The sequence below is a fragment of the Jaculus jaculus genome, chromosome 2 (genome assembly GCF_020740685.1).
Source record: "Jaculus jaculus isolate mJacJac1 chromosome 2, mJacJac1.mat.Y.cur, whole genome shotgun sequence".
Lineage (NCBI taxonomy): Eukaryota > Metazoa > Chordata > Mammalia > Rodentia > Dipodidae > Jaculus > Jaculus jaculus.
In genome coordinates, this window is record NC_059103.1 from 3,566,353 (window position 1) to 3,589,541 (window position 23,189).

Sequence of the window (23,189 nt, forward strand, 5' to 3'; positions counted from 1 at the left end):
CATGACTTTCACTCTGCAACTATAAGTGGCAACTTTAAAATCAGAGACGTGACATCACTTGTCCAAGGACACAGAGCCAGAGCTGGAGCCCCACAAACCCTTTGTACCACCCAGCTGACTTCTGGGGGGAGGCGGGAACAAGGCCACAGAAAGGGCAGACGTACTGGGACACCTCAAGGAGACAGGACTGTGCCCCCAAGAAGTCCGACCACATGTCACAAGGGCCCCTAGTGTTCTCTCTCTTATGGGATCAGGCAAGTTGGCAATAGGAAGCCTGGCCAAGTCCCAGAGGGGAGCCCCAGACCAAGAACAGGTACTATAGGGACACCCAGGGAAAAGAGGCCAAGACAGGGGCCCTCTGAGATCCTGTGGGGCCAGTCCAAATGTCCCCAGTCCATAGGCCACCCTCTGTCTTGGCTTTCCCACTGCACGCCGGGCCCGCCACTCTCCCCTGGGCCTTTGGACATGCTCTTCCCTCTGCTGTGACTTCTTCAGGAAGTCCGCTCTGACCCCATGCCCCTCTGTCCCTAGCCTGCCCCTTTCTAGAGATCCTGCTGACGTATCTGCCTCACATCAAGGGGCCGGGCCTCACCACCAGCTGGGCACTCCGCTGCAGCTCCAGGGCCTGGGCCGCCTGCTGCTGCAGGTACAGCAGCTCTTGCTGCCGCAGGAAGTGCTGCTGAGAGAAGAGCTGCAGCTGCTGGGCGTGGTGCAGGGGGCTGCGGCCCGGCGGATACAAGGCTGGCCAGAGGGGTGGCACGGCTGCTCTCTCCATGAGCTCCGCTGCAGAGACAGGTAACAGTGAGCTGTACCCATGATGCATGCACCCGCACAGAAGCCCCCAGCAGCACCACACGCACTGAAGACGAGCCGCTGAGGACCAAGGCAGGCAGCCACACAAGAGCAAAGCCGCAGCACCCGTTGGTTTCTGCTGTCTGCCACATGTGCACCCAACCCCAGGCCCAGGGCACACGGTCCTGTCTGCACTCCCAGGAAGACTGTCCCTCGTGCTCACCACTAGAACATGCTAATCCACAGACCTACCAGGGAGACCAGGGCCACCAAGGAGGCTGTACCCAGTCATCTTGGCAGATGACTCTGCAGGTCCCCAGAGAGATGAGGTGCCAGCATAGGGGTCCAAGCTTCCACAGGGCCCTGCTTGGCTCGTCATGATATCCCCAGGTATGGAATCACAGAGGACATAGGGTGGGTGATCAGGACCCGCGCTTTGTCCCGGGAAGTAACTGAAGTAGAGCACTTTCTCCAGCCCGCCCGTCCCCAGCCCTGCTCTCTTTAATGAGGCAGGACCCTCCCAAGTCTCATGAACTGGAGTCCTGGACGCAATAAAAGGGAGTAAACTTGGCTCTGGAGAGATGTGCTCAACAGGGAAGGTGCTTGCTTGCAAAGCCTAATGACCAGGATTTGATTCCCTAGTATCTACGTAAAAGCCAGATGCATAAAGGGGTGTATTCATCTGGAGTTTGTTTGCAACACTGGAGTCCCCGGAGTGGCCATCCTCTCCCTCTCTCTCTAACACATATAAGGGGAGGGGCTGGCTGAGTACCAACATTTATCGCTCTGTTTTCTCACTATGAGACCCTGCTGCCCCGCCCACCAGGAGGCCACACCACACCAAAGTCTCTTACCAAAGTGAGGCAGGTGATCACTAGGGATGACCACCAGTTGGCCAGACTGGGGATCCCTGACAAATTGGTAGGCCGATGGCAAGGAGCCTCCCAAACCAGGTGGAAACGTGGGGGCCATGCCCTGATGTAAAGAGGGAGGGCCCAGGCCTGGGTGGGGGAGAGACAAGAAAACAAGTCAGTGTCAGGAAGCCCCAAACTCACACCTAGCACCCTGGTCCCTGACCCTCCCATGGTCCCTGAGATGAAGCGGAAAGGGTAGGCAAAGTCGAGGTAGGCATCTGGGAAGGAGACAGTGACGGCTGAGGCCCAGGAACACAGGAGCTAGCCCTAAGCCCAACAACAAGACAAACCCTCGGCACTCACCATAGGGATGTCCTGCAAGCCACATGGATGTGGTTCCTGAGCGAGGCAGCCAGGGGTGTGTGGCCAGGTGGGCCGCAGGGTCGGCAGACCAGCGGCCGGAACCTGCCAGCGCCGGGCCACCTGTCACCATGAGGTTGGGGTTCAGGCCATTAGGAGCACAGCTGGTGGGGTGCAAACGAGCCAGGTCAGCCAACTCCTTACTTTCTCTGCAAAGAGAAACCGCCATGGAGAGAACTCAGAGGCCATGGGCATGGAGGGACAAAAAGGACTGCCCCAGGGAGCTGACAGAAGCCTAAACTGAGTGTGGGGACAGTTGCTAAGGGGACGTGGGGTCACCTGCCCAACAAGTCCCACGTAGCTTAGCTCTCTAGATACTGAGTTCCAGGGTAGCCTTGGCTACAAAAGGTGACTATCTCAAAAATAAACAACAGCAAAAAACTCTCTATCAACTAACAATATAGCATGGTCCGCTCTGGCTCCCATCGCAGCTCTCGGGACCAGCTGTTCAGTGGCCCCGTCAAAAGTTCCGAGCTCTCACCGGAGCAGCTTCTCCTGGTCTCTGTCCAGCCGTCCTCCTGGCAGCCGCTCCCCGCGATGTCGGGCCCGCTCCTCCGCACAGTCCTCGTCCGCCCGGCCGTGCCCTGGGACGGCAAGGTGGCAGTGAGTACCCCGCCAGCCCACATTCTCACTTCCAATCCTACCTGTGCCCCTGATGATCAACAGCCTGATGGGATCTAGAATCACCTCAGAGAACAAACCTGTGAGCGTATCTGTGGGGGCGTTTCTAGAGTAAGTTAATTGGGGCAGGAAGGCCTACCCTAACTGTAGGGGACACCGCCTCATGGCCTGGCGTCCTGGACTCAACAAAAAGGAGAAACTAGGCTGGGGAAATGGTTCTGTGGATAAAGCACTTGCTCAAGCTGTAATACCCAAGTTCAATTCCCAGCACCCACATAAAAAAAAAGATGACCAGAAGCTGCCAGGCTTGGTGGCACACACCTTTAGTACCAGCACTCAGGAGGCTGAGATAGGAGAATCGCCATGAGTTCAAGGCCAGTCTGGGACTGCAGAGTGAGTTCCAGGTTAGCCTTGATTACAATAAGACCCTGCCTCAAAAACAAAAAAACAAGTTAGGGGCTAGAGAGATGGCTTAGCGGTTAAGGTACTTGCCTGCGAAGCCTAGAGACCCACGTTCAATTGTCCAGGTCCTACATAGCCAGATGCACAGTAACACAAGCTCATAAACCAGCACATGCCCACCACGGGGCTCAGGGCTCTGGAGTTCAACCACAGTGGCTGGAGGACCTGGAGCACTAATTCTCTCTCTCTTATTAAAAAAAAAAAAAAAGGCAGTCTGTTGGGCTTCCCTCAAAGAAAAGGTTAGGATAGTAGATTAAAAATAAATTAACTGAAGCCAGCTGTGGTGGCACACTCCTTTACTGCCAGCACTCAGGAGGCAGAGGTAGGAGGGCTTCTATAAGACCCCCTAACTGCAAGAGGGGAGGTGGAGAGGGAGAGCTTCCCAGAAGCTCATATGCCTGCACATATGAACATGCACACACAAAATTAAAAAATTAAAAAGTGGAGAGTGTGGCATGGTGGTGCACGCCTTTAATCCCAGCGCTCGGGAGGCACAGGTAGGATCACTGTGAGTTCGAGGCCACCCTCAGACTCCATAGTGAATTCCTGGTCAGCCTGGACTAGAGGAAAACCCTACCTCGAAAAACAAAAATAAATAAATAAGTAAGTAGAAAATAAATAAGTAGAGGTCCAACACTGTTGGCATTACATGTATTAAATAACTAAATGTACCTGTTGTGGGTACATCTTAGTCTTAGAATTTTTCACAGATGGGGTCAGAGATATGACTCAGTTGGCAAAGCACCTGCATGTGAGGACAAGAGTTCAGACCTCTAGCATCCATATAAATGCCTGGCAGGGAGTGAGGGTCCACCTGCAATCCCAGTGCTCAGGAGGCAGACAGGGGTCCTGGGGCAAGCTAGCTAGCTCAACTAGCCAAGTACACAAGCGCCAAGCTCAAATGACAGACCCTATCCCCATAAACAAGCCAAGAGCCATCCAGGAAGACACTTAGCATCAGCCTTTAACTAACCTGCACACACACACACTACACGTGCATGCCAAGATGTTCAAATATTACAAGCTATGGCTTCATATTAAATCAGCAGCAATTTAACCTTTTAAAAAATATTTATTTAGCCAGGCGTGGGGGTGCGTGCTTTTAATCCCAGCACTTGGGTGGCAGAGGTAGGAAGATCGCTGTGAGTTGGAAGCCAGCCTGAGACTACATAGTGAATTCCAGGTCAGCCTGGGCTAAAGTGAGACCCTACCTTGTAAAACCAAAAAAGAAAGGGAGGGAGGGAGGGAGGGAGGAGGGAGGAAGAAGGAAGGGAGGGAGGGAGGAAGTGGGGAGGGGGGAGGGAGGAAGTGGGGAGGGGGGAGGGAGGAAGTGGGGAGGGGGAGGGAGGAAGTGGGGAGGGGGAGGGAGGAAGTGGGGAGGGGGGAGGAGGAAGTGGGGAGGGGGAGGGAGGAAGTGGGGAGGGGGAGGGAGGAAGTGGGGAGGGGGAGGGAGGAAGGGGGGAGGGGGAGGGAGGAAGTGGGGAGGGGGGAGGGAGGAAGTGGGGAGGGGGAGGGAGGAAGTGGGGAGGGGGAGGGAGGAGGGGGGGAGGGGGAGGGAGGAAGTGGGGAGGGGGAGGGAGGAGGGGGGGAGGGGGGGGGAGGAAGTGGGGAGGGGGAGGGAGGAAGTGGGGAGGGGGAGGGAGGAAGTGGGGAGGGGGAGGGAGGAAGTGGGGAGGGGGAGGGAGGAAGTGGGGAGGGGGAGGGAGGAAGTGGGGAGGGGGAGGGAGGAAGTGGGGAGGGGGAGGGAGGAAGTGGGGAGGGGGGAGGGAGGAAGTGGGGAGGGGGAGGGAGGAAGTGGGGAGGGGGAGGGAGGAGGGGGGAGGGGGAGGGAGGAAGTGGGGAGGGGGAGGGAGGAGGGGGGAGGGGGAGGGAGGAAGTGGGGAGGGGGGAGGGAGGAAGTGGGGAGGGGGAGGGAGGAAGTGGGGAGGGGGAGGGAGGAGGGGGGAGGGGGAGGGAGGAAGTGGGGAGGGGGAGGGAGGAGGGGGGAGGGGGAGGGAGGAAGTGGGGAGGGGGAGGGAGGAAGTGGGGAGGGGGAGGGAGGAAGTGGGGAGGGGGAGGGAGGAAGTGGGGAACTACTGAGCACTAGCGCTCATCACCCTCTGCTTCCTCACTGTGGATAAAGGAGAGCAGCTGCCTCAAGCTCCTGCCTGCATGAGAGATGATGGTAAACTGGGATAAGCCCTTCCTTCCTCCAAGTCGCTTCTCATCAAGTATTTGATCACTACAACAAGGAAGTAACATCCACTTTCCAATGGCACCCCCTGGGAACGCATCTCCTTATGACCCACCGGGATCCCAGAGGCCCTGCGGAGGAGTCACTGTGCCAGGAAACTTCCTCTCCATTGCTGCCACCCCCTACCTCCAGCAGCCTGACACACACACACACACGCACACACGCACACACGCACACACGCACACACACACACAGGCACACGCACATACAACGCTGTAAAACCTATCATCTAGCTTGGCTTGGTGGCACATGCCTGTCATCCCAGCATTTGGGAAGCCAGTGCATGAGGATTACCCTAGGTGAGAAGCCAACCTGGGCTACATATTTAATTCCAGGCCAGTCTGATCTACAGTGTGGTATTATCTCACAAAAAAAGAATGAGGGCTGGAAGGATGGCTTAATGGTTAAGGTGTTTGCCTGCAAAGCCAAAGGACCCAGGTTCGATTCCCCAGGACCCATGTTAGCCAGATGCACAAAAGGGCGCACATGTCTGGAGTTCGTTTGCAGTGGCTGGAGGCCCTGGTGGGCCCATTCATATTCTCTTCTCTCTTCTCTCTTCTCTCTTCTCTCTTCTCTCTTCTCTCTCTCCCTCTCTCTCTCTCTCCCTCCCTCCCTCCCTCCCTTCCTTTAATAAAGGAATTCTCAGTGGCTAAGGTATTTGCCACTTAATGACCTGAGTTCAATTCCCCAGTATCCTTGTAAAGAAAGGCAGATGCACATGCATCTGGAGTTCATTTTCAGTGGCTAGATGCCCTGGCACACCCATCCTCTCTCTCTGCTGGGTATGATGGCACACACCTTTAATCCCAGCACTTGGAAGGCAGAGGTAGAAGGATTTCTATGAGTCTGAGGCCACCCTGAGATTACATAATGAATTCCAGATTGGCCTGGGCTGGAGTGAAACCCTACCTAGAAAAATAAAATACAAAATAAATAACCTAGCGGGTGGGGCTGGGGAGAAGACAGCCCAATGCTAAAGCGCTTGCGACGCCAGCGTGAGGTCTGGAGTCGGAGTCCCAACGCCCACATAAGTGGCCACCTGTAACCCAGCACCCTGGAGGCAGAGAGGGAGTCCCCAGGGCAAGCTCTGCGCTCAGATCAGACTGCCTCAGTAAGAGAAAGAGGAGCAAACTGAAGAGACACCCGGCATAACCCTCTGGCTTACACACATGCGTACACACATACACCCACACGTGTAATACACACTGACACACGGTAGGTATATCCACACAATAGGAAAAGCAAATCCCATCCTAACTATACAGTTGGACACAACCATCACCCCAACACATCAGCATGTGTCTCAGGGACTCAGATCCCAGCACACAGGCCACAGGCTTTGCCAGGGCTTTGGCGGGGATCCTAGTGGGCAAGGACTTCACATCCCTCTCCCTGCACTCCCAAGACTCCAAAAGTCCTACAGAGCACAGTTCGGGGGTGGTGGCCCCTTTCCTCTCCTCTAGGAAGAGGAGGACCCAGCATCCCCAGAGCTCAGTAGAGGAGCCCAGGGAATGAGACCCATGTGAGCCCAAGGAGGGGAGTGCCTGTCTCCAGAGACAGCTGGAGAGCAGACAGCATACAGGGACACCGGGTGTGAACCTCTGTGGCCACTAGGAATTCTTAAAGCAAGCCCTGCCCTGAGTAACAGGAAGTCACTTTTTTTTTCCCTAGGTAGGGTCTCACTCTAGTCCAGGCTGACCTGGAATTCACTATGTAGTCTCAGGCTGGCCTCAAACTCATGGTGATCCTCCTGCCTCCTAAGTGGTGAGATTAAAGGTGTGCTCCATGTTGTTTGTTTGTTTTCTTTCTTTTGGGGGACATTTTTTTTTGAGGTAGGGTCTTGCCTCACTCTAGCCCAGGCTGACCTGGAATCCACTATGTAGTCTCAGGCTGGCCTCGAACTCAAAGTGATCCTCCTGCCTCTGCCTCCCAAGTGCTGGAATTAGAGGTGTGCGCCACCGTGCCCGGTCCAGGGCACTTTGAACAGGTGAGCTGGGGAAGCAAGGGGCCCAGCAAGTGAGGGGTCCAGCCAGTGGCATATTCAGGGCACCTGATGGGTCATTTTCCCAAGGGCCACAGTCAGCAGAGGCGAGCAGCAAGAACTTCATTCATGCTGGAACAAGCACGCACAGAAAGCGAGGGCCAGGGCCTGGGGAGGCAGCTCAGGGGATACAGCACTTGCAGGAAGCCCTAGGGTCAACCCCCAGCGCAGCATACGCCAGGCATGGTGGCAGGTGCCTGCAATCCCAGCACTGGACAAGCGGACACAGAAGGATCCCTGTGACTCAACGGCCAACCAATCTAGCTGAACTGGCAAGCACCAGACCAACGAGGCGGGGAAGGTGGACTGCGCGTCTAAAGATGACGCCCGAGACTCTCCTCTGGTCTGCACACAGTGCAAGTGATTATCTAAGAGCATGCTCTCGCGCTCGCTTGCTCACTGGCTCGCTCTCGCTCGCTCTCTCTCACTCGCGCTCTCTCTCTCTACTTCCTCTATCCACAGCGCACTTCCTCTTGAGTATTCAACGCAGCTCAAGCTGACACCCTTCCAGAAAGCCTGCCCTGAACCACCTCTCCTCCATCACACTCCTTCTGTATCTGCCTCCCACCTACAACCACAGCAGCTATTCTGCTCAGGGCTGCCACACACGCACGCATGCACGTACACACACGCACACGCGCACATGCGCACACGCACACACACGCCCACCAGCCTACACACCACTCAAGTCCCAACAGCACCATTCTGTCGGTTCACCTCTTCCCTACACAGTACCAGACAAAAAGGACCCCAACAACCTCAATGAACATGTGGCAATGACACTACAGATAAATACCTGGAGGAAAAGTGAGATATGGGGCTGGAGAGATGGCATAGTAGTTAAGGCACTTAGCTGCAAAGATTAAGGATCCAGGTTCGATTCCCCAGGACCCACGTAAGCCAGATAGATGCACAAAGGACACATGCATCTGGAGTTTGTTTGCAGTGGCTGGGGGCCCTGGCATGCCCATTCTCTCTCTTTCTCTACCTGCCTACTTCTTTCCTTCTCTCTCTCTCTCAAATAAATAAATAAAGTGAGGTAGGCAGAGGAAAGAACACATGCAAAGGCCCCATGCCAGGCATGCTCCAAGAACAGCAGAGACCATGGGGACTAGAATTAGAAAGAAGGCACACGAGGGAAGAGCTCAAAGAATAGGTGCTGAGGACAGGGGTTCCAAGTCAAGGAAGGGAGGGAAGGTGGTTGAGATTTTACTCCACTTGAACAGAAAAGACATAGAAGGGCTGGGTAGAGAACTGAGTGAGGCTTTCAAAGGCTCTGGCCACCTGGACAGGTAAACAGGAAGGGCCTGTGCTGACCAAACAAAACACCCCACAGTTCCTCCAGACCAGGAGACAAAACCTCTGGAAGGCAGGAGATCTGGGTGGAGGGATGGCTGGCTCAGTCTGGGGTCCCAGGGACATAAGACGCCTGAGCTAGGGAGAGCTACCACGTTAAGATGCCTCGTGTCCCCCAAAGTACTGAAACTCTGCAGACACCAAGCCATTCAGTGTCAACCACTGAGGGGGACAAAACGCACCCTTCATCTCTTTTGTGTTTGGGGTTTTGTGGTGGTGGTGGTGTGTGTTCACGCTTACGGGCACAGATGTGTGCAGGTGTGCATACGTGTCCCTGCACATGTGTGTGATCAGAGGTTGGTATCGTGTGTCTTCCTCAGTTGCTCCCCACCTAATTCTTTGAGACAAGGTCTGTCACTAACCCTAGAGCTTACTGATCAGCTTGACTAGCCGGGCCAGTGAGCCTCAGCGATCCTCCCGTGTTTGCTCACCAGTGCTAGGATGACAGGCCTGTGCCACCATGCCCAGCTCTCACATGGATGCTGGAGATCAGAATTCAGGTCCTCGCGCTTGGCACACTGCCCAGGTGGAGCATCAACACAGAGGCATTGGCTGTAATGGGGTGAGTTTTTTGCATGTGTATGTATGTAGCAGAACGTGTTGCATGGTGTGTGCCGTGTGGCATGTGCGTATGCGGGCAGCCCCTGCACTCATCTGTGGAGGCCAGAGAAGGATGTCAGGTGTCCTCAATCACCCGTTCACATGTTTTCTTGACAGAGTCTCCCACTGAACATGGCTGTCATTTTCAATCAGAGTGGGTGGCCAGCAAACCCCAGAGAACTGCGCACACCCTGCCATTTATGTGGATGCTTGGGAATTAAATTCTGGGCAAATCAGACCCTCCTGGGTCCTCATGCTTGTGTGGCAAGCGCTCTTACCCACTGAGCCATCTCCAAAGCCCTGAGTAAGGCTTCTAAAATGGGCCTTAATAGCAAGCTCTGTTAACAGCATAGCCTAGGCCTAGCTCAGGGCCAATGGAAAAGAGGCGTCCCTCATCAAAAACCACTAACCCTGGCAGCCACTGGTCCTTCCTATGTCACAGAACCTGCATCTCTACTATTATATACCCAAGATGCAAGCTGAGGCCTGGTTCCCATGGCAACCCCCATCTGGACACCATGTGAACATCTTACCAATTCATCACCAGCCAGGCTTACAACAGCTGCCACCAATACACACACACACACACACACACACACACACACACACACACACGTGTGCCCTTCCCTTCATCCCTTCGCTCCCATAGCTTGCTTTCTCTCATCCCTCCCTCCGGCCTTCCCTCACCTTCACAGCTCTCCCTTCCTGATCCTCAACCCTTCCTGATCCCCAACCCTTCCTGATCCCCAACCACCTCCATCTTGGTAATGGGCTGGGGGGTGCAGCTCAGTGGTAGAGACCCTGCCTAGAATCCCCCAGTGAGGAGCTGGGTCCGTGGCTCAGTGGCAGAGCTCCTGCCTAGAATCCCCCAGTGAGGGGCTGGGGGCGTGGCTCAGGGTAGAGCTCCTGCCTAGAATCCCCCAGTGAGGGGCTGGGGGCGTGGCTCAGTGGTAGAGCACCTGCCTAGAATCCCCAGTGAGGGGCTGGGGATGTGGCTCAGTGGTAGAGCTCCTGCCTAGAATCCCCCAATGAAGGGCTGGGGATGTGGCTCAGTGGTAGAGCTCCTGCCTAGAATCCCCCAGTGAGGGGCTGGGGATGTGGCTCAGTGGTAGAGCTCCTGCCTAGACTCCCCAATGAGGGGCTGGAGATGTGGCTCAGTGGTAGAGCTCCTGCCTAGAATACCCCAGTGAGGGGCTGGGGGCGTGGCTCAGTGGTAGAGCCCCTGCCTAGAATCCCCCAGTGAGGGGCTGGGGGCGTGGCTCAGTGGTAGAGCCCCTGCCTAGAATCCCCCAGTGAGGGGCTGGGGGTGTAGCTCAGTGGTAGAGCTCCTGCCTAGAATCCCCCAGTGAGGGGCTGGGGTGTGGCTCAGTGGTAGAGCTCCTGCCTAGAATCCCCCAATGAAGGGCTGGGGTGTGGCTCAGTGGTAGAGCTCCTGCCTAGAATCCCCCAATGAAGGGCTGGGGATGTGGCTCAGTGGTAGAGCTCCTGCCTAGAATCCCCCAGTGAGGGGCTGGGGATATGGCTCAGTGGTAGAGCTCCTGCCTAGAATCCCCCAGTGAGGGGCTGGGGATGTGGCTCAGTGGTAGAGCTCCTGCCTAGAATCCCCCAGTGAGGGGCTGGGGGTGTGGCTCAGTGGTAGAGCACCTGCCTAGAATCCCCCAGTGAGGGGCTGGGGGCGTGGCTCAGTGGTAGAGCACCTGCCTAGAATCTTGCCATCTTGCACTGAGGGTTCAAAGGTGTAACACTTGCCTACTATGTGAAAGGCCATGGGTTCCATCCCTAACAGTGCAAAAATAAGAGGGGTGTTAAAATCTGAAGGAGAAACTGCAGACAAGTCCCCAAAAGCCTCAGCCTAAACTTAATCCACTTCCTGTTCTCCCTCTTGCACACAGCCCCAAGACCCTGAGGAGTAGGTTTGTTTACCATTCTGTCCCAGAACAGCAGATGCTGGGGCAAAGCCCCCTGGCGTCAGAGCTCAGGCTGCCCTGGTTTGAGAACTCTGCCGAACAGAGGCTCATTCAGTCAGCCGACAAGCAGCTGCGAGGCACCACGCAGCCAGCCTTCTCGGCTCGAGAATTCAGAGTGCCACCACACCCACTGGCCCAAGATCCAAAGGCTCAGAGGTACTAAGGAGACGCAGGGACCAGCAGAAGTCAGCACAGGAGTGGACAGGGCACTACCAGGAAAAGGCATACACGAAATAGGCAGGACCAGCTAGGGTCCCAGGTGGAATGAAAATGATGCTGCTAAGAGGTACAATGAAAGACCCCAGGCCCTGTCTGCTGCCCCTGGGGCAGCGGCTGGCCACCGTGAAAGACTGGAAGACCAGCCCTGGCAGTGCACTGTGAACATGGGGGACTGACGTGAGACACAGTAGCCACAGCGACCTAGAAACAGGGACAGACCCTGCCTAAGGGCACAGTAGGGGCTGGCTGCGCAACAAAACCATGGACCCCAGGAGCTAGGCCTAGAAGGGAGGGGGCCCAGGAGACACGTGCACAAGGTCTCCACAGACACGGCAGTCCAGCCTGGGAGCTGCAAAAGCCAGACTTTGCAGGTTCCCTGAACCACGGGCCAAGTTCAGTTCCTTAGCACCTATGTACACGTGATCCTGGCTTACCTAAAAGACGACAGACGAGGGAGAAACCGAATCTTATGGGCCGGACTCGTGTGCAGCAGCAAGAGACTCCACCTCAAAACTGGCGGAGCAGAGACGCTGTTGTGCTCTCCACATGCGTGTCATGGAGTGCGCACAGCCACACACACGCTTGTACACGCACACAAAGAAAGTAACTTTAGGGCTGGAGAGATGGCTTAGCAATTTAAGCACCTGTCTGCAAAGCCAATGGACCCAGGTTCAATTCCCCAGGACCAACGTAAACCAGATGCCGCACGTGCGTCTGAAGTTAGTTTGCAATGGCTGGAAGCCCTGGCACACCCATTCATTCTCCATCTGCACCCCCCCAATAAAGAAATACAAGTAAAAATTTGAAAAAGAACTTTAAAACATTTTAATTAAAAATAAAAGGAGCCAGGTATGGTGGCACATGCCTTTAATCCCAGCACTTGGAATGCAGAGGTAGGATGTTTGCTGTGAGTTCGAGGCTACTCTGAATTCTAGGTCAGCCTAGGCTAGAGTGAGACCCTACCTCAAAAAATCAAAAAAAGTAAATAAAAGGGTCTGGGCTGGAGAGAGGACTTAGTGGTTGAGGCTCTTGCCTATGTAGCTAAATGACCCAGGTTTGACTCCTCAGGACCTAGGCAAGCTAGACGCACAAAGTGACACATGCCTCTAGTTTTTTGTTTGTTTTGTGTTGGGTTTTTCATTATTATTATTATTATTATTTTTGCAGTGGCTGGAGGTCTATCTCTATCTGCCTCTCTCTCTCAAACAAATAAAATATTTTTAAAAAATTAAACTCCATTCTCTATCTGTCTTTCTCTTCCTCTTTCTCCCTCTCTCTCAAATAAATTTTAAAAAATAAAAATAAATTAGGGCTGGAGAGCTGGCTTAGCGGTTAAGGTGCTTGCCTGCAAAACTAAAGAAACCAGGTTTGGAGCCGGGCGTGGTGGCACACACCTTTAATCCCAGCACTCGGGAGGCAGAGGTAGGAGGATTGCCATGAGTTCAAGGTCACCCTGAGATGACAGAGTTAATTCCAGGTCAGCCTGGACCAGAGTGAGACCCTACCTTGAAAAACCAAAAAAAAAGAAACCAGGTTTGATTCCCCAGGACCCATGTAAGCCAGTGGCACATGTGTCTGGGGTTCATTTGCAGCAGCTGGAGACCCTGGCACGCCCATTTTCTGTATCTCTCATATCTCTCTCTCTCAAATAGAGATGGCTTAGCAGTTAAGGTGCTTGCTTGCCTGCAAGGCCTTACAACCCAGGTTTGATTCCCCAATGCCCGCATAAAGCCAGATGCACAAAGTGGCACATGCAACTGGAGTTCATTTGCAGTGGCTAGAGGTCCTGGCATCTTCTCTTGATCTCTCTCTCTCTTTCTCTCTGCTTGCAAATAAATAAATAAAAATATTTAAATTAACTATTTAAAACTCCCAGCACTGGGCTGGAGAGATGGCTTAGTGGTTAAGCCCTTGCCTGTGAAGCCTAAGGGCCCCGGTTCGAGGCTCAATTCCCCAGGACCCACATTAGCCAGATGCATAAGGGATGCACATCTGGAGTTCGTTTGCAATGCCTGGAGGCCCTGATGTGCCCATTCTCTCTCTCTCTCTCTCTCTCTCTCTCTCTCTCTCTCTCTCTCTGCCTCTTTCTCTCTCTCTGTCACTCTCAAATAAATAAAAATGAACAAAAAAAATTAAAAAAAAAAACTCCCAGCACTCAGGAGGCAGAGGTAGGAACAACGTTGTGAGTTCAAGGCCACCCTGAGACAACACAGTGAATTCCTGGGCTAGAGTGAGACCCTACCTTGAACCCCCCCAAAAAAGGAAACCCTAAAATTACAACAGTCTAACTACCTATGAACTTGCTCAAGTGCTGAATCTCACAACCAGGGAGGCTCAGGGCACGAGGCTCTCAGGTTTGAAGCCTAAGCTACATAACAAGACCTTGTCTTCAAAAAATAAAAATAAAAGATTCTAAAGTACGTAAGAACTCACCTAGGTACCAAATGTCCACACTGCTAAGAACATCAGAAACCCAATTTTTAAAAACCATTCAAATGTATGCACTAGTTCGCCTGTTTATCAAACACCTATGTGCCAGGCCCCTTCACTGGCTGGGTGCTGGGTACACTGAAATAAGCTAAGGCCTGCCTACACCTCCCTCAAGGACTCAAGAATGGAAGGCTTAAGGTTAAGTCTATTCCTAGGAACCTCTATTCTTAGAAAAATGACTCAAAACACCACAGAGGTACAATGCACAAAGATATTCCTACGACGTTCTGAGCACAAAACATCGGAGCAAGGAAAGACTGCAATGCCCACCGGGGAATGCAGACCTGAACTACGATGCCTGCTGGTGTGTGCTCTCTGCAGAATATTAAAGGCAGTAAAAAAGAAAAAAAAAAAAAAAGACACTTAGACAGAATCTGCCGTAGCAGGAAAAACAACCCACATTGCAGCACGCCAACAACGTGCCAGCCGGGACCAGCGCGCCCTTGCAGCTCCGCAGGTAGGCACAAATTACGTGGGAAAATGAATTCAGAGAAAGATATGAAAGTGTGTGGGGTGCTGGGAAAACATAATGGTCCTTTCTCTTCATTCTCCGTTTCTGCGCTCGGCCGTCGATGTGTATAATGGGAAAGGCAATACAAGTTTCTATAGCAGCCGCAGCGCACAAGTGGGGAAAAGGATGGCAGGGGAGGGGGGCAAGGGGGTGCAGGAGGCAGGAACGGGAAACCAGGGCCAGCGAGATGAGTCAATGGATGAAGCGCTCGCCACTCAAGCCTGAGCACCTAGTTTAATCCCCAGACCCCACATAAAAAGCCAGGAGCCAGCTGGGCATGGTGGCTCACACCTATGATCCCTGCACTGTGGAACCTGAGGTAGGAGGATCACCTTGAGTTCAAGGTCAGCCTAGGCTACAGAATGAATTCCAGTTTCCAGGTCAGCCAGGACTAGAGTGAGACCCTGTCTAAAAATAAAAGCTGAAAGCCATGGTGGGCTTCTGTAATCCCAGCATACTGGGAGGCAAAGACAGAAGAATTCCCTGGAAAACCATGCCAAAGAAGGAAAATAGCAGAGTGCCAAACAGAGACAGAAACCCTACCTCAAATGAAGTGGTAAGTTGTCCTCTGACCTCCACATAGGCACTGCGGTACACACATACACACATAAACACATACATGTACATGTACATGTACACACACACACACACACACACACATATTAAAAAAAAGGGGGGGGCTAGGTGTGGTGGCACTTGCCTTTGATCCCAGCACTCTGGAGGCAGAGGTAGGAGGATCACTGTGAGTTCGAGTCCACCCTGAGACTACACAGTGAATTCCAGGTCAGCCTGGGCTAGAGCAGGACCCTACCTCAGAAAAACCAAAACTTAAGCAATTTTAAAATTTTAAAAAAAACAGAGAGGGAAGCAGATCTGAGGAGATGGCTTAATAGTAAAGTGCTTGCCTTGAAAGCATGAAGACCTGATTTTGGATACTCAGCATCCACATAAAAGCCAGGCATGGTCGGGCGTGGTGGCACACACTTTTAATCCCAGCACTCGGGAAGCACAGGTAGGAAGTTCACTGTGAGTTTGAAGCCAACCTGAGACTACATAGTGAATTCTAGGTCAGCCTGGGCTACAGCGAGACCCCACCTCCAAAACTTACACACATGCACACAAAAAAAGGTATCAGACAGAAGACTGAAGAGTGGGACTGCCCGACGGCGAATGAATAAACCTGTAATCCCAGCCACTAAGGAAGCAGGGCGAATCACAAGTGCAAACAGAGCTGAACTACAGAGCATGTTCAAGGCCAGCCTGAGCAGCTTAATAAAAGTGTCCCCAAAACAAAAGAGGGTAGGGGGACTCTGGACTCTAGATATAATTCAGAGGTAGTACACTTCCTTAACATGGATGAGGCCTTAGTTTAACCCAAGTACTAAAATAAAATGGGAAAAAAAAAAATGGGCCTGAAGATGGCTTAGTGGTTAAGACGCTTGCCTGCAAAGCCAAAGGACCCAGGTTTGATTGCCCAGGACCCACATAAGCCAGATGCACAGAGTGGCGCATGAGTCTATAGTTCATTTGCATTGGCTGGAGGCCCTGGTGCACCCATTCTCCTTCTGTCTCTATCTCTGCCTCTCTCCCTCAAGTAAATAAATAAAAATAAAATATTTTCTTTAAAAAGGGGAACGCAGGACCTACCTTTGACATTGCTCAATGACAAAGAACGTTCCTGATCAGGTCCAAGTCGGTTGCTGCTCCCACTGTCCTTCTGCCGGGCCACGGCCACAGCAATCCCCACGGGTGGGTGCCTCACTTCGGCCTCCCCCTGCGCAGAGCCTTCTCTCCCGAAGGCCTTGGCACTCTCGGGTCTCTCGGGGTCCCTCTTCAGCTGCCGGCCTCCTCCGGCTGCGGGGACTCCAGAATGCATGAGCCGGGCCTGGGTGCGGGAGGCACCAGCAGAGGTGGGTGTGGGCTCGGGTTTCATGGTGCCCAGGCCTCCAAAAGGACTCTTCTTGCCACAGCCACCAGGGCGCACGGCCACGGCCTCGCGGGCGAAGCTGCCGCTGTACTTGATGAGGCTCTGCATGGCCGAGGCCTCCCCGGGCCCTCCGTGGGCTGTGGGATGGAGGTCGGTGCCAGCCCGGCCGCAGGTGGCCGCGGCTCGGGGCACGGCACCCCCGGGGTCCAGGTAGGCCTTTTTGGAGGCCGCGGCGGTGGCGGCGGCGACAGCGGCGGCTGCCGCCTCCTCCTCGGCACGGCTGGCATGGTGCTGCGCGGCCAGCACCGCCATCTGCGTGGTGGCAAAGTTGCCCAGCTCGAAGGAGGGTTTCCACTTGTGCTCGGGCCCCGTGGCCGCGGGAGGTCTCGAGCTTTCCAGGCCGAAGAGCTTGGCGGTGGCGCTGGGGCCTCCTCCTCCTCCTCCTCCTCCTCCTCCTCCTCCTGCTGCTGCTGCTGCTGCTGCTCGGGGCGCCCGCTCGCAGGGCCGCGGCTCGGCCTCGGGCTTGAGTAGTTCCTTGGACGGAAGGTAGGCGCGCGCGTCCGGGGAGGCCCTGGCGCTGGCCCGGGCCTGGGGTGCATCTGTCACGGGCGGTGGGCGTTTGAGCGAGCGGATCACCGAGCTCTTCTCGCGCAGGACCTCGGGCCGCTCGGGTCTGGGGGAACCGGGTGGACCTTGCAAGACCCCGGGGCGGCCCGGCTCGCGGGCGCGGGCGTCGCGCGCCTGGGACGCGATCTGGATGGGCCCCGCGCGCTCATCGAAGGCCTCCACGGAAGGCACGAAGGTGGGCGCCACGACGCGGTGCTCGCGGCCCGGCTCGCGGAACACCGTGTAGACGCCGGCAGGCGCCGAGGCTGGGGGCGCCGGGGGGACCCTTGTGGGGCGGCGGCGGGGGCAGCGGGGACGCGCAGGGCCTGGGCGCGGGCAGCAGGGCCTCGGCGCGCCGCAGCAGCCGCGCGCTCTCCTCCTGCCGGGACACCTCCTTGGCGCCACCGCGGCTGGCCTCGGCCACCAGCCCCAGGTCCACCGAGCCGTTGCACAAGCTCAGAGCGGAAGGCTGCAACGCGCTCTTCCCTTTGGCCTCGGCCAAGAAGGGAGACAGGCGCTCGGCTAGGCGCGGAGGCCCACGGTCCTGGCGGCCTTCAGCCCGGGCCTCCTGGGTCAAGTCCACCACGCCACGCGAGCCGGCCACCTCCTCCCGTACCCGAGGGTCCTTCTTGCCGAACAAGGGGGGTGGCTCCCCACCACGGCCTGCCCTCTCCTTGGCTGAACCTTCCCTGGAGGAACCTTTGGCTGAAGCGCCCGAAGAGTGTCCACCAGGGGTCCTGGAGGAAGGCGCGTGAGAGTGCAGGGTGCCCGGAGCCCCCGGGGCGGGTAGGTAGAATCCATCTGGGGAGAAAAAGCACACAGTGAGCCAAGGCACCTCCCACACCTGCACCCCTGAGCTTAGAAGGCAAGGCACAGGCCTGGCCCCAGTCTCCTCTCCTGTAAAGGTGGAAAGGCACAGCTTGTTTTGCATGCTACCCGGAGGGTAACGACACCAGTAAGAGCAGCCAGCAGAAGACATCTGGTAGCTCAGTGACCCTACCAAGGCACAGTAACCCACACCTACAATCTTAACACTCAGGAGACCCAGGCAAGAAGAGCAGGAGTTCAAGTCCAGACTCAACTACATAGTGAGATCAAGGCCAGCCTGGGCTACATGAGACCCAGTCTCCAAATTTAGGGGGAAAAGAAAGGTTTTAGAAAAACAGTCTAGTCTGGCCACAAACTCAGGATCAAAGGCTGGAGAACCTCAGCCTCCCAAGTGCTGAAATTACAAGTGTGCCCACCCAGGCAACAATGTATTTCTTTTTAAATATTTAAAAATTAAGTAGCCCAGCGTGGTGGTACACGCCTTTAATCCTAGCACTTGGGAGGCAGAGATAAGAGAATTGCCATGAGTTCAAGGCCACCTTGAGACTACACAGTAAATTCCAGGTCAGTCTGGGCTCTAGCAAGACCCTGCCTCAAAAAAGCCAAAATAATAATAATATAAAAAAATAATTAAAAATTTTTAAAAAGTAAAAAAAAAACAGTCTAGGGGGCTGGAGAGATGGCTTAACAGTTAAGGCATTTGCCTGTAAAGCCAAAGGATCCTGGAATTCTCCAGGACCCATGTAAGCCAGTTCATTTGCAGTGGCTGGAGGCCCTGGCGCGCCCATTCTCTCCCTCTCTTTTTCATCCTCTCAAATAAATAAATAAAATATATTTTTAAAAATTAAAAAATAAAACAGTCTAGATGAGGTGACAAAGGCCTGTACTCCCAGCACTGGGGAAGCACATGCAGGATGGCCCCAAGGTCACGCCTGCCTAGGCTACATAATGGCAGAGAGGGAGAAAGGGAGGAAGGAGAGGGAACGGAGCTAACTGAAGGGGTTGGTTGAGAGTGGTGCTTCATGGTAGAGTACTTGCCTAGGATGTGCAAGGCCCTGGATGCCAGTCCAGACACCACAAATTTAAAAGGGAAACCAACAGGCGAACTGCTTGGAATACTGGTGAGGTCCCCCAGAAAGTTCCCATGCCACCCCTTCCCTGGACCCCACATCCCACCCTCTCCTGTTCCCTGACCTTTCTGGGTATCGAAGATGCTGGGTTGGCCCAGCTGGCTGAGGAGAGGGCTCCCGCTGGTGGGGGGCTCCAGATGGTTCAGGTGGAGGTAGGATGGGTACAGCCCGCTGGGCAGGTGGGAGAAGCCTGAGGAGAGAAGAGAGTAAACCACTTCATACCTCCCATAGAGAGTTTCCTTCCAGCATTTTGCTTCCTTTGGAAACAAACCATTAATTAGGGTCTCGTCCGTCGTCAGGCCTCTGGTGCAGGAAGCTGGGTGACACCAGTTCTGGGAATGTCACTTCCATCCTCCTCAAGGCCCAGGAAGCCCTCAGAGGATCAGGTTCAAATCCTCCAGAAACTGAATCAAACTAGGCTCAACCAGGAGGGAACCGGGCAGACAGCTGTTCCTTTCCTGTAAACCTCAAAAATAAACACCTGGAACCAGGCATGGGGGGGATGGAGGCTGAGTTCAAGTCCAGCCTGGTGCTACAGAGTAAGTTCCAAGTCAAGTTTGGGCTAGAGTGAGACCCTACCTTGAAACAAGCAAACAAACAAAAGAAAAACAGCCAGGCATGGCGCTGCATGCCTTTAATCAGGGCACTCAGGAGGCAGAGGCAGGAGGATCACTGTGAGTTTGAGGCCACCCTGAGACTACATAGTGAATTCCAGGTCAGCCTGGGCTAAAGCGAGACCCTACCTTGAAACAAACTTTAAACAAAAAAACCTGCAAGGTCAATACTTTTTACTTCAACCTCTGCCTAAGCACATTAGTCCGGTTTTGAACTGAAGTGGACTTAACCTCAGCCCATCATGGGCCCTGGATTCTCTGCCATACAGCCCAGAACTGGTCACCTGCCTTCTGTACAAAAGTGAGGCTCAGGTGCCCCAACTCATAGGCAGATACTGGGAATTCCTCCTCCAAGTGATATCCTAGCCTCTAGAAGTTCATACATACAGAAAAGGGTAGCCACAAGATAAAAAGATCTAAGAGCCTGAGGGCATGAAGGTCCTGAAGACCCAACAGGATGCTCAGTGGGGCGGGGCACAGGAGGGCAGACAGGAGAATGCTGGAGGGCTGCACAATGTCCTGCCAGGCCATGGGATCCTACAGGAAAAGTCCTGAGGGACCTAGGTCACTTTGCCCCTAAAGTTGTCTCTTTTGAGGTCTGGGATGCAAAGCCTAACCCAACATCTCCTCAACAGTGACATTAACAAGCACAAAACAGACAGCCCTGGTGTTGCAAGCCTGTCACCCCAACTACTCCCCAAGTACTCACGAGGCTGAGACAAGAGGTTGGGAAGTTCAAGGCTGGCCTGGGTAACAAGTAAGTCCAATGCCAGCTCAGACAACTTAGTGAGACTCTGCCTCAAAATAAAAAGTTAACAGCTAGAGATGGTTCAGCGGTTAAAGGCACTTGCATGACAACCCAAGTTACTGTAGTCCCTGGGACCTACACAAAGCCAGATGCACAAAGTGGCACATGCATTTGGAGTTCATTTGCAGTATCATTCCCATTCATAAATATTCATTCATATTCCCTCTCTCCCTCCCTCCCTTCCCTCCCTCCCCCCTTCCCTCTCTCTCCCTCTCCCTCTCCCTCTTCCTCTCTCTCTCTCTCTCTCTCTCTCTCTCTCCATATATGTAATTCCAGCACCTAGGAGACTGCCATAAGTTCTGAAGCCAGCCTGGGCTACAGAGTGAGTTCCAATTAAACCTGAGTTAGAGAGACCCTGCTTCAAAATTCCCAACACTTGGGAGGCTGAAGTAGTAGGATCCTTTGAGGCCAGGGTGAATATAATTCCAGGTCAGCCTGGGCAGGAATGAGATCCTGCCTTGAATAAGATCAAAAAATAAAGTAAAGGGCTGGAGAGATGGCTTAGCGGTTAAGGGCTTGCCTGTGAAGCCTAAGGACCCCGGTTTGAGGCTCAGTTCCCCAGGTCCCACGTTAGCCAGATGCACAAGGGGGCGCACGCGTCTGGAGTTTGTTTGCAGAGGCTAGAAGCCCTGGCACGCCCATTCTCTCTCTCTCCCTCTATCTGTCTTTCTCTCTTTGTCTGTTGCTCTCAAATAAATAAATAAAAAATTTTTAAAAAATAAAGTAAAAAGGGCTGGGGAGATGGCTCAGCAGTTGGAGGTGGTTGCCTGCAAAGCCTGCCAGTCCACGGTTCAATTCCCTACTATCCATGTAAAGCCAGATGAACCAAGTAGCATGTGTGTCTGCAGTTTGTTTGCATCAGGCAAGAGGCCCTGGCGCACATTTACACACACTTGCAAATAAATAAAAATATTTTTTTAACTGTTACTTTCTGGGCATGGTAACACACACCTTAAATCCCAGCACTTGGGAGGCAGAGGTAGGAGGATCACCTGAGTTCGAGGCCACCCTGAGACTACATAGTGAATTCCAGGTCAGCCTGAGCCAGAGAGTGAGACCCTACCTTGAAAAAAAAAAAACAAAACAAAACAAAACAAAAAAAGTCAAAAGAGGGCTAAGGGTGTAGATAAACGGTAAGTGCTAGCCTAGCATGCACTGCGTCCTGGGTTCCATTCCTATTACTGGAAAAGAAAGAAAAATAAAGGAAGAGAACAGAAAACAACCTCAAAACAGAAGCCACTACTGGTGCAGTGTCTTACTCGGTCTTGGAACCAGGACTCAGGCTTCAGGTCCCTCTCTCTCATCTGTCACATGGGCACACTGATCCCAATGCAGAGAAAGCCCCAGGACAAAGCTACATTGTCACTGTGTCATGTGCGCTTGCTGTAGTTACTAGCATAGTTGTAATTCACCAGGCTTCATAGGCAAAGGGGAAGTCTCAGGGAGAACAAGGGGCAAGCTGGTGGAACAATCACTAGAGGTGGCCCACACTCTTCAGACCCCTGCTCAACACCCCACCCCAACTGTCCTCAGTGGAGGACTTAGGCAGGACATCAATCCAGACAGAGGAGCCACCGTCCCAGCTCGAACACCCAATAGGAACAGCAGCACGGTCCGCTCCGTGCGGGGCACACACCACCACTCCTGGATCATTTGCCTGCCCCAAGGGGCCCAGGAGGATCAGCCTGGGTGGCCTGTTCCATACAGTGAGCACACGCTATAAGGCCTGGCAGGGATCCTGTGGCTGGTGGGGGAGGAGAGGGCTGGAAAGAGCCCAGAGAGCCTCCAACCTGCAATGGAGCCTCCCAGGCTCCAAAAGGACCACGTACGGTCCTCAGGAAGAGGGGCCTAGCACCACACACCCAGAACCCACCCTTGCCTTGGCAGAGAGAGAGGTGAGGGACTTTGAAGAGGTCCCGGATATGCTCAGGGTAGGGCAGAAGCCAAGGCCTGCAGACCCAACAAGAGGGTATCACTACAGAGCTGGAATCACAGGCCAGGCCCTGCCCCTCCCTGAGGAGTACTGGCAGTTGCTGGAGGAATGTGGAGACACTGTCTTCAGTGGTAAGTTGCACCTGCTCTGGGAAATAATCCCCCACCCAGGTTCATGCAGGTGACCCTAATTAAACCCAGACACACACACACACACACACACACACACACACACACACACACGACACATCAAAAAAGAAGAGCACTGGGTGTGTGGTGCACGCCGTTAATCCCAGCACTCAGGAGGTGGAGGCAGAAGGACTGCCATGAATTTGAGGCCAACCTGGGCTGGAGTAGCACCCTACCTTCAAAAACCAAATAAAATAAATAAAAAAGGGCTAGAGAGATGGCCTACCACTTATAGCACTTGCCTGCAAAGCCCAAGGACGCATGTTCAATTCCCTAGGACCTTACATAAGCCAGATACACAAGGTGGTGCATGCATTTGGAGTTCATTTGCAGTGGCTAGAAGTGACGTGCCCAAAGTCTCTCTCTATCTGCCTCTTTCTCTCTCAAATAAAGAAATAAACAAAATTAAAACAAGAAAAGGACTAGGTGTTTAAAGAAGGGGTTCAGGAGAAGGAACATAAGAATTCATTTTTCTAAGAAAGAAAAAAATTTTTTAATGAATTTTAGCCAGATGTGGTGGTACACGCCTTTAATCCCAGCACTTGGGAGACAGGGGGTGGAGGACCAGCCTGGGAGCACAACGGTGAGT

At 53.8% G+C, this 23,189-nt stretch overlaps 1 protein-coding gene across 1 annotated transcript in view; it reads right to left on the bottom strand.

Moving 5' to 3' along the window:
- The window catches only part of Tnrc18 (trinucleotide repeat containing 18), a 109,736-nt gene that overhangs the window by 56,653 nt on the left and 29,894 nt on the right, over window positions 1-23,189 (bottom strand). Inside the window, 7 exon segments of the mRNA XM_045143406.1 lie at window positions 593-783; window positions 1,647-1,793; window positions 2,010-2,215; window positions 2,548-2,650; window positions 16,214-17,381; window positions 17,383-17,900; window positions 19,122-19,247. Coding sequence (XP_044999341.1) covers window positions 593-783; window positions 1,647-1,793; window positions 2,010-2,215; window positions 2,548-2,650; window positions 16,214-17,381; window positions 17,383-17,900; window positions 19,122-19,247 — 2,459 coding nt within the window.